Source organism: Perca fluviatilis, chromosome 13 (assembly GCF_010015445.1).
Source record: "Perca fluviatilis chromosome 13, GENO_Pfluv_1.0, whole genome shotgun sequence".
Lineage (NCBI taxonomy): Eukaryota > Metazoa > Chordata > Actinopteri > Perciformes > Percidae > Perca > Perca fluviatilis.
The window spans coordinates 25,073,963-25,086,056 of record NC_053124.1 but is presented as its reverse complement, the minus strand read 5'-3'; the positions used below and the strand labels follow the sequence as shown (position 1 = coordinate 25,086,056).

Sequence of the window (12,094 nt, the reverse complement as noted above, 5' to 3'; positions counted from 1 at the left end):
GTGCCGCTGTGCTTTCACTTCTCACTTCTGCCTGGTTTCTCCTCTGTCAGTGTAGCAACCACACTTCTTCCTCCTCCCTGCCTGCTTTGTGTTCTTTCTCCCCCCCGTCTCTCCTCTCCTCCCTCCTCGTCTTCCTTCTAAAAAAAAAAAAAAACACAACAACCCTACTCTAAATCAGGGAAAGCCCTCCCTGCCTGCCTGCAGGAGCACTGACTTTCCAGAGCCGAGCAGCAGTGCTCTTTCCTATAAAGAAGCAAAAAAGAAAAAAGCAGGATGGAGGCTCTAAAAGCAGCACTAATTCCTCTTCAACACACGCGCTGTCAACATCAGATTAGCAGCTAACCTACTTGTTGCGTACAACCTCCCACGTCCCCACAGATGCTATTAATACACATCTATCCGTTCTGTGCATTGATCCTATCTGTGTGGAATGAGCAGGCGGGACTAATGTAGGCACTGAAAGGAAGAAGGTGTGTGACGTACAGGGTCAACCTGGACCTGAACGCACCACCGCCTCAACATCAACACACAGGGAAAAGACTGCTGAGTATGGGTGCAAGTCATGACTATGTTGAGAATTTTTACTTTGATTAGAGCTTAATCTGCAGATTATTTTTCCTTAATTAATCCATTCATCTTTCAGTCTTGTTTTGTCTGACCAACAGTCCAAAACACAAAGACACATACAACAAAGAAATGCATCAAATCCTCATGATTGAGAAGCTGGAATGAGGAAATATTTGGCATTTTGCTTGAAAACATACTTTTATCAATTATTCAATTGATAGAAAATTTATTAAATTTAATAACTAACCATTATTTTGATACTAGTTGAATTGCTAATAAGTAGTTTCCACTCAAATATAAACACAGTGTCCACTTTATTAGGTACCCATGTACAATCTACTTCGACATTTTGGCATAAAACACGACTATGGTATAAACAACCTCACAAATTCTCTGCCAGTCACCACATTGTGTGGGCTTGCATAAAAAAAACATCCCGGAGTTTTGACGCCACCTGTGTGTGTTGCCTTCAAGGGATAAGTCTATAAAATCTGAAAAACAGTCATCAAAATGTCCAATGACTGTTGGTTTTGTCCAACAAACTTAAAACAAATTAAATGATATCAAACACTGAGAAAGCTGCAAATCCTCACATTTCAGAAATCTGAAACAACAAACAGTCATTTGTGATCATTAAAATTACTTAAATGATTAAAAAGAAATAGTTACTTTCTGTCTTCCCGATAGTGAGAAGAGAAGATCGATACCAATCTCATGGCTGTGTGTTATAAATATGGCGCTGGAGTCAGGATGTGGTTAAACTCATTGTGACAACTCCCTCCAAAGACACAAATTATACGTTTTTACTTTTCTGTTTGCGTATAAGTAACACAAAACAGATACATCTTAATTAGTGAGCTGTACAGTGCTGGTAAAGGCGGATTTCTCAACTTTGGCCAGAGCCAGGCTAGCAGTGGTTTCCAGTCTTTATGCTAGGCTAAGCTAATCACCCTGTAGCTGTAGCTATACATTTAACAGACGGAGATGAGTGTTTTTGATCTTCTCATCCAACTCTCAGAAAGAAAATAAAATGTTGGAAGAGTCCTTTGAGCCAAACAATTGCTTTCGATGAATCAACTGTTCATATCAGCACTACAGATGATAGAGGATACATGTTTTCTTCATCACTCACTTACTGGACTGATAAACACACACACACACACACACACACACACACACACACACACACAACTGAGACGAACTGTTAGTCATGCCATACACATAAAAAAAAGGTTATAAACAATGCCTGGATTTCATTTTACAAGGCACACCTGAACCAGAGCCTGAGTCACCCATCCACGCCCTGCAGGTTCCCACACACAAAACCTATGACGCTCACGCACAGGTTCAAAAGGGGGAACCTTCTATATTTTTTCATTTAAATGTGTTTGAGAGTAGCCGGCAGCTTTGCTTAATGCTTTGACTGAAATCATTCAGAATACAAAGTCTAAAAATATCACCAGAGGATTTATAAATCACTCTTCTTCTCTGTTCGAGAAGGGAAGTCTCAGCTCAGAATTCCCCAGAGTCTCTCCCACCCGTGAGGCATCGGGAGCTCAGAAACCCCCCCACCCCTCCCAACATCTCTCCCAATGGCAACAGTGGCTAAAGGAAGATACAGCCCATGTTACGTAAGACGATGAAGCATTGCCAATAGGCAGGCACCACTTCCTCCTCCTCCTCCTCCTCCTCCTCCTTTTCCTCCTCCTACTCCTCACACATATTTTCAGAGCCTCACTATTAACCCTCTTTACATTTGTCCCTATCGCTCTCTTAACCTGACATTCCCCCTCTTTCACGCTTTCTTTCACACCCTTAACTCTGGCGCTCTGCCATCTTTCCCTTCCCCATCCTCGACTGCTGCTTCACCCCCTTTTCATTTCCCCTTTTCACACTCTCCTCCAGTCTTTTTCGGAGGCATTTATCTTTGTCCATGGCTGCAGAAACACTGCAATGCTGCTGCTTCATGGCTGAGCGGCTTTATATAAAAAAAAGAAGAAGAAAAAAAAAAGAAGAAGCTTTTCCTACAGTCAACTGACCCATTCGCTTGATGGAGGCTCGATGTGACCGCCTGACCCTGCTTAGGGGAGCGGAGCACGAGTTTCCCACCGTAAAGCCTGCGTCACATAATCAGGGTCTCTACAGGGTTCACCAAGACACCTAGAGATCTTTTAATTCCACACACAATGACCTGTAGTGACGATCACATTGGTTGAAACGTCAAAGTATGATGGACGGTATGACCTACAATTATTTATCATCTTATCACATTTTTTCAGTACTTTCCAGCAGTGTATAACAATATTTGCTTACAATATGATTTCATTATTGCAACCTGGATAAGAGGCAAAAAAATGGATGATCAATTAAAAAAAGTCATTTAAGTTTTGATATTTCTTTAACAAACATCTAGAGGAAGATTTAGATGGTTGCTAGTCCACATTAATCCTGGAACTCAACATTACTTATTTCTTCCAATTACATCCACATCACCTGATACAGTAACATTGCTGTGGCTTACATTTCTCTAAATGTTTGGCGTGCTGGCTGCATGTTTTTGTAGTTTGTCCCAGCTTTTTTGTTGCTGCTTCTTATTGAACTCTCAGTGAATTGTAGATGAATTTAGTCCATAAATTTTTTTTTTTTTTTTTTTTCAAGACCGTCAGATAACATTCCTGACAGAGAGACACGAATGTGAGGTGCATCTTATAAACAGTAATGCAACAGGCCAAGCAGTTAAATCAACTTCAGAACAAGATATATTTGGGCGGCAGAGAATACTGTTTTACTAATCAGGAGCCAGCAGGCTTCTGGGCGTTGTTCTGCAGGTCGTCGATTAAGACTCTGCATTAAAACTACTTATTTTATTTGCCCATATGTCCGTGTTTTACATCATAGTTTAGTTTTTATTGTTTTACCAATACATTCAGTTTCCACATTTCCGAGATTTACCAGATACTTTAATTAACAGCACTTCCTCTTGATGGTTTCCTTCAAAGCGTATTTTTGTCGTTGCAAACTAGAAGCGCATAAAACGTAATTTCCAGGAGACCAGGGAGGTCAGGGTTGGCTGGACGATTCATCAACGTGTGTCAATTCTGACTGCCACCTGACACTGCTGTCTCCATGACGACCCACAACTTGACCTCGCTCTAAATATACTACAAGTAAGCACCCTTTGTGCACAGTTTTTTCCCTGACCCTCACCTGCGTCAGACTTTTGCCCCTGTACCCAAGAATTCTCCATTGCGCCCCGCCCCCCAAACTCTCCTGATCCCCCTTGACCCCTTTGGCCCCGATCCCCTAAAAATATCATGTGCAAACTCCAAGCGGTATTAATGGTGAATGTGGAAGGGATGTGTCGAAAGGAGCATGACACAGATCTGAAAAAGCACACACAACTCTCACATTATAGTGCAGTAATTATATAATGCCTTTATTGTCATTGCACATTATACAACTACAATTGCTGTGCATCTCCCGAGAGCGTTACAGGTCATGCACACATGACCGCATGCTTAAACACTACATACACACACACACACTTGTCATGCAGAACACCACATTGTTTTGTGGCGTTCAGTCCAGTGCTGGCTCCGATGTAGAAGCTGTAATATTATGGTATATTTGTAATTGTTTTACATTTTCTACATACTTAGATGGAAGGTTTAATAGAAATGGAGAAATTACCTTTAACCTCAGACGGCTTAAATGACCTAGTCTGTGTCGTTCGCTGCCAACTGTCCTCACGGTGCTCATCTGAAAAAGACGGTTTATCAGCCATACGTTCATGGTTATTTGTACATTTTAAAAGAAAGGTCAAAACAGAAGAAAGTAAAGAGTTACAAAATACACGTGCAGTTGGAAAGAGTTAATAGGAAATCATAAGTTTTTACCTGAGCTGGTCAGCCTCATTCTGTCGGTTGTCCTCACGGCGCTTAGTTGAAAGTCAGATAGTTGTGTGACATGAAACAACCACAAATATATATACATAGACACACATATACATATATATACACATATATATATATTCAGATATCGACATTGAAGCTGTCTATGGTGTTAACATGTCTGCCGATGCACACTGCTCAGGTAGGCGCTGTAGACAGGCTTTAGGCTTACATGCATAATCATAGTTTGGGTTTAACTAGCAATAAAGCCCTGAAGGTTAACTTCTAACTTGTGTGCCAACCACAAGAAGCATGAAAGGCGAACGCTGAGCTAACGATAGCTAGCTAGGACTAACAGCCAATCTACAATATACTTCAGAAATCTTACCTGACTTTTTTGGAGATTCATTACACAACGTTAATGTAAAACAGAAAATTCTTCTGCTTCTTCTCCTTCGGTTATATTTCCAGTAGATTAAACGCTTTGTGTGTTACAGGGGAAATGTATTTCTGTCTGACAGTAGTTCCTCCCATAAAAAAAAAAGAAAAAGGAAATGTTTTAGGATAATAATTTGACACGACTCTTGCTTGGGTCTCCAGCAATAAACCGGCAAAGTGTGCAGTGGATCGGTCGAACGGTCCTTGCGATATGCGCATTCACACAAACGAACACAACGTTCTCTGATTATATTAGTAGGGACTGTGTAAATGTCTTTAAAATATTGACCCGACCTCGCTGACCCCACACAACCTTCCCGATGACTCACACTGTTTAGGGGCTTTCAATCTTTCACCATCGACCCGCTGGAGTCCGCAGGGTCCTGGGCAGTCAAGGACAAACTCCTCACCCCTGTGCTCCCCTTCCCCTGACACTGACAGACTCTTCAGGGCACACAACACTCACTTCCTCCTACTCCTCCTCCGAATCCTCGCTCAGTCAATACCTTACAAACACACAAACCGCAAAGATGAAACAACACATTTCCTGCTGATGGCAAGCAGCAAGAAAACAAAACAAAGAGTTTATGAATGAACAGGCTTCTTGATATGAGGCGGGGCCCCTGGCTTTCTTAAAGAGGCTCTACAGAGGGAAGTGATTTGCGGACATGCAAAGGGTCCACTGATTCCTGTAAAACGCCCACAGTCTGGAGTTAAATCGCTTTCAGCTCCTTTATTCAGCATCCTGCTTTATGCTGACAGACCACAGAAGCCTGTGTGAGTCCTCAGACTGAGTGAACATTAACATGAATGTTTGTAGATGTAGCAGACACTTCAAGAGTCCATTTAGAATTATCACATTTTAAGCGGTATTTTATAAGTGTTAAGACAACAGTTTAAGAAACATTTGAGAGATTGGAGCTTTTTTGTTAAAAAAATATATATTTTATATGTATTTTTCTCAAACAATGCTGCTCAAACTATTAATCAATAAATTAGTCTATTTTGGTAATCGTTTACTTATAAAGTCATTTATCAAGCATAGAAAGTCAAACATTACCTGGTTCCAACTTCTTAAATGTGAAGTTTTGTGGCTTTTCTCGGTTTTAAAACTTTGTGAAATTGATTATATTTGAGTTTGGGACTGTTGGTCGGACAAAATCAAACATTTGAAACTATGATGGGTACTTTTAAATTTTATAGACAAAACAATTAACTGATAAATGAAAAATTGCATTAAAATAATATAAATCGGCACAGTTGTAAGCTGTCGAATGAGATATTTTTATGTTAAAAGCAGGCTTACTTATTGAGTACGGACCAGAGGCCTGTAGTACGAAGCAATATTTGGCGTTAACGAGGTAACTTCAGGGTTTTGTGTATCACGACGGTGGATCACTTGTCACCGGTTTAAATTGCCGTGGTAACTTATGCCGAACACCTAACCTGTTCAGGAGCAGGTTAAGTTGGCGATTAGAGATCAACCGGTGTAAAAGCACCGCCTACTGACCAATCAATACTCGATTGATAACGACTTCACCGCTCTTAGACAACCCGCTGGAGCTTGGTGCGCAGAGAGAGAGAGAGGCACGCTCATAAAAGTTTAGAGACCGACAACCCCGTTAACATTCCCCTAATGGGTATTTTTATGAAAGATATAGATTTTCAGCGGAGGGAATTATGTATAGGCTATTTGTCGGCTTCTTGAGCCGTGTGTTGCCAATGCGCAATCGGTTTGAATTATGTTTTTATATTTTTTATTTGCTCTCACAATCGCTTCCCACTGCCAAGGTTGCAACTGAAATAAAAGGCTAAAGCAACGACAGTTTATGGAAAGCACAAGTGTAATTATGGTCGGATCTTGTGCCTGACTGATGGAAGTGATATTGATAAGCATTGTGATTTACGCATAACAGCGTCGGCTATTTTTTTGCCAGCTTTCCTCCTGTTTTAGGAAGCAGCGACTGTATTGCGTTTTGCCTGCAAAACCATGTCTGTGTTCTTCATATTTATGTAGGATTATAGTTTACTCTTCTTATGTAAAATATGCGGCTCTCGTTGTTAGGTTAGGTGAAGCCGGGTAACTGAAATAAATCCAGGGCATGTTGATCTTGATTCGTAGTACAGGCCTCTGGAGTCACATCGAGGTTAGCTTAGCTTAGCATAAAGCCTGGGAGCAGGGGCAAAAGCTAGCCTTGTGTCCAAAGTGAAAAAATTTTTTTCGTAGCACTACCATCCCAAACTATTGTCTCAGCAGTGTTGTGTCAACAAACAGAATATCCTTCACTGCACACCACAAAAGGCTTGTGGCAATTTTCTCTAATCATTCCAAATTGCTTGTTTTGCTGCTAAATGCACAGCACAGTTTCATTTTCCCCCTCTGAGCTTCTCCACAGATCACAAAATGTTTAAACGGGAAGAGGACCAAAAGAAAAGAAAAGTCAACGCTTGAAACACACAGTGATGCGACGGGATGATCTCTACTGGCGCAGAAAAGTGCTGTGTGGAGATTTTTAAGAAAGCAAATTAACATGTCTCCTGACAGTGAAGTGTTAAGGAGGGGTATGTTTCAGTTTGATGCCTGTAAGCAAAGCAACAGTTTCTATTCACACGAGGCCTGATGGTTATTAGATAGTCATTCCTCTGCCTGATGCATGTGACCCCACACAGCCGTGCTCGGATTGGCTGCTGCACTGCAGCGATGATGGCAGACGTCCCACGCAGCAGAGAAACAGCAAGTGTCACTGTTGATAAATACAGCCCACGGCCTGACCTTAAAGGAAACCACACTGCTTACCTCTGCCTTCTCACCCATCTGCCCACCTGCCCTCAACATCTGCTGAGCATAGCTGCAGAGGACTCTCCCCCTGAAGGCTGACTAGACTCACAAACTGAAACTTAAATGTAATTTATGATCTTAAATTCAGCATAACGTGTGTTATCACTGAAGAAAATACATGCCAGATGCCGTGAGCAGAATTAAGACACTGACATTGAATTAATTATGAGCTATTATGTCGCTGCAGCAAACTGCTCCCATTAATGCTAATGGCAGAGCAGCTTCATAAACGTATATAAGGGAAATCAGAGAGTCAGCAGCTCTCTTGACGGCCTTATGAATCAATGCATGATGTGAGCGCAGCCTGACTGGACCAGACAGACACGGACTGGAAAAAGGATGACGAGCAGAGAGGAGAGAGGAGAGAGGGGGATTCACAGAGGACTTTTTGAACCAGCTAGGAATGTCTGAATGTACCTCCGGGCTTGTCAGTCAGAGGACAGGAGGGAGAACACCAGATCTAACAGACATCCACACATTCCGCCATTTCATCCCTCAAACCTCACTGCCCTGCTCTCTGCCAGGTACTCGGGTTGAATTGACAGTATTGTTGCCCTCCCCTTCACTTAGAGCAACTTCTTCCTTTTCCTTCAAACCCTCTCTGAGAGCATGACTATGGTTACCATCCTCAACTTAAGCCCCTTTTCCAGCCGTGGAATACGCAACATCAAGCTGATGCAGTGCTGGTGTTTTGTCATTCCGACATACGTGTCTTTTACGTTTTATGAAACGTTTTTAAGCTTGGTTGAGGTGGAAAAGTAAATTTATCGATAAAAGTAAAATACAACAAGAGCAATGGAAACAGGAGTGAATCCATCATGTTGTACATAAAGCATTAGGCTGAAATATCCACCAAAGAGAAAAATTACGGCAGATGAAAACTTTAAATCTGTGGAGCGATGAGCGGTGTAACTTTCCTCAAAATAAGACATAAAATATACATAAATGCCATATTTCCATCATGTTTTCCACAACATTGTCATTCGTTTGAGGTTTGACTGCTGCTCTTTTAATTACGTCATCTCTCTGCGCCCTCTTCTAGCTTTTATCTCGATGCTCCAAATCAGCAGATACATTTTTATAAACAACATGCACAAGCACTTAAATAATAGTTATTTCAGGTTTATTTATCAGGGACAATGCACACTAAGAACACAAAAAAGTAAAATGTGCCAGAATTTGCCTGGAGGCTATTTTACATCTGCTGTCCCTGAAATTGGGACTTTCTTTTAATTTCTATTAGCTCGCATGCCGTATGCTAAGAGTTCTGCTAGATAAAGAGAGGGAAGGCTGATCAGATTATTACTGTGGTAGAACAAGGTTTTTGTATGTGAAAAAGTTCCCATCAAAAGCCCAAGGTGACTTCCTCAAATGTCTTTTTATCCAAGCAAAAGTCCAAAACACAAATATATTCATCTAACAATGATATATGAAAAATAAGAGTAGCAAATCCTCACATTTGAGAAGCTGAAAACTGAGAATATTTGGCACTTTTTCACTATTATTGCTTGAAAAACGACTGAAACGATGAATCGATTATCAAAACAGTTGCACTTTTTGGCCGCTGTCAATGGACTAATTGTTTCTGCTGGAGGGGGAAAAAATAGATTTTACAGACCGATCTGCTCCGAGAAAAATCGTCTCAGCAAACTTAAAATTGGCTCCAAGTTTATTAAACAGATGTTTTCTTTGTGCCTAAGGAGCTAATACAGTGATCTTGAACTGTGGCACATATTTCTTTCTGTGCACGTTTAACCTTGTGATGCTGTGACTTTCCGTCGGCAACGGAGCAATCCCGGAAGTGGAACGTCAAGGATATAGACTAGGTCCGACCTAATCCTAACTTTCCCTGCTTTTTTACTATTTGCTATGTATCTGTAGCAGCTATTTTTCTACTAGTTTTCTGAGCTTTTCTCCCCCCAGAATGCTTTCCTGCCCTCCTCCGTCTTGTTACCCCTCCCTGCACATTCGTAGGAGGTTCCAGCAGTAGGACACAAGGAACAGCACCTGCAGACCGAGACTCATGCTGCTCTGTTTCCCTGGCAACCCCTACATTGGGCTTTGCGTGTGCAAACCATTAAGCAATGCCAGCTCTGCGCGCGCACACACACACACACACACACACACACACACACACACACACACACACACACACACACACACACACACACACACACACACACACACACACACACACACACACACACACACACACACACACACACACACACACACACACACACAGAAAAGCGCCCCACACAACATCCCTTTTAAGGGTTTCCGGCTTGCAGACGTTCCCTTCTTTTCTTTTTTTTCTCCAAATTTGAGTTTTTCCAAAGGTTTTATATTTTTTATTTTTTTAAACTCTTGCAGCTTAACTGGCGTCACATGTTCCCCACAATCATAAAAATGACCCCCTGAGGATCAGCAGCCCCCGTCTAACAGAGGCAAGTTTTGTTGGGGCATTTCTCTGCAGATGACATACATCCTTAGTGCGTACAGGAGCTCTCCACCCCCTCAATGTGTCCTCAGCACATCTCCATAAAAATGTGACATCCAGCCTCGGCATTGCTCCTGCTTCACCACCGCCGGGAGAATTTCTTCCACTGTTCTGGGTCTCTGTGCTGACGTGAGCAGAAGCAAATCCTGCCGGCCCCCACCCTGTTTTCTTTTTTTTTTTTCCAACATTCCCGCTCAGACGCTCACCTTTCTGAGTTGCCAACATCAATGCTGCTCAACAAAGTTTCCAGGAAGTGGCTCCGCGGGCCGCAAAAGCTCACCTGTGGAGGGAAAAGGTACTAACAAGTACGAGAAGGTCACCGTTCGTTAGCTCCAATTTAACTCGGCCTGCCTGAGCCCTTCACAAATGCTTCAGTTTGAAAAGTTTAAGCCCAGTAATATGACTGATTGGGCAGCAGTCCTTGTTACTGACACAAGATGAAGACACACACACACACACAAAGCTGTAAACAGTCAGGTCATCTGTCTTCAGGGGGCCGTACGTAAATGGCTGAGTGGGTGGCGAGATACTGACGCACACACACACCTGGCTCATCTGTGGACGTCTGAGCAGCGACAGGTAAACAGGCTTTGGCAGGCCGTTAATGAAGGATGCCTTGATCAGTTGTAGAACATTTTGTGCATCTCTGCCTCCACGGAGAGACGCTCGCAGCACAAAATTAGAAGCCTTAAACGAATGAACACACAAACATGCACACAGCTGAAACACACACAAACACGCACAACCTTTTCTGCACAAGCAGGCGGGTGGTGTTAGCTGTGGTATTAGTCACCAACGTCTCATAAACAGGCAGTTTGACAGACATTCAAACAGAATCTGCAAACAGCAAATGGTTTTAGGTGAGGTGGGAGGAAGAACTGCTAAGGTGGCAGAGAATTTAAATATTGTCTTGTGGGATAGTGAACTAAAGATATTTGGTCTATAAAAAGGTGAAAATGTTTTTTTTGTCCAACCAACATTCTAAAACCTAAACGATTAATCACGAAAATAATCAGCAGAATAATCGATAATGAAAATAATCATTAGTTTAAAGGTTTGAACATTAAACTTTGGTTCACTCTAAAGCAGGGATCTTCAACATGGGGTCCTCAGAGTCAATGCAGTGGGGCCTCCAAATCACTGTTAATTTTTGAAAAGTCATTTACTGGTTGACCGATGCAGTGCATCAATTAACAGGGCTGGCTTTTTTTTTTTTTTCAATACTGTAGAATAACTATAATCATAAATCCGAAAGACACGTGTTGCAGCACAGTGTTTCCATTTCAGCTCAGTTCATGGGGAGAGTCTTTATTGCAGTCTGCTGTCTTTCTCTTCTCTCCTTTGATCTTCATGTTTCACTGAGAGCATGGCCACACACACACACACACACACACACACACACACACACACACACACACACACACACACACACACACACACACACACACACACACACACACACACACACACACACACACACACACACACACACACACACACACACACACACACACACACAGCAGGGAAAGGGGCAGTATCGGCCGTCTGCTAACTTGTTGCTCTTGCGGTCAATATTAGCTGCTTTATTAGCAGGCAGAGAGCAGGATCTCTGCAGATACAGACACCACCACACATTTCTAGTGGGTGATAAGTGATGATGTAGAGGATTACTTTTGTATTAGTCTATACATTGTTTGTTAGGAAAATCTGTCACATATTAAAGTACCAAAAGTAAAAGTACTCAGCGCCATCAACTTTTATGTTTTGCCCAACTCATAGTCCAAAACACAAAATTACAAATTTTTTGTAAGGCTTTGAGAACATGGAACGTTTTGCTTGAAAAATTACTTAAATCGATTA

At 41.9% G+C, this 12,094-nt stretch overlaps 1 protein-coding gene across 4 annotated transcripts in view; it reads right to left on the bottom strand.

Annotated features, from left to right (window-relative positions):
* hivep1 (HIVEP zinc finger 1) overlaps nt 1-12,094 on the bottom strand; it is a 61,566-nt gene that overhangs the window by 31,661 nt on the left and 17,811 nt on the right. The window contains exons 1-2 of one of the 4 annotated variants that reach the window (XM_039819925.1): nt 4,464-4,497; nt 4,258-4,326 (exon numbers count right to left, since the gene is read on the bottom strand). The exons of 2 other annotated variants lie outside the window; for them this stretch is intronic. In XM_039819925.1, the coding sequence (XP_039675859.1) occupies nt 4,258-4,326; nt 4,464-4,482 (88 nt within the window). In that variant the 5' untranslated portion in view covers nt 4,483-4,497. Of the gene's footprint in view, nt 1-4,257; nt 4,367-4,463; nt 4,498-12,094 lie in introns of those variants that run through there. One more of the 4 variants, XM_039819926.1, reaches the window with a different exon arrangement.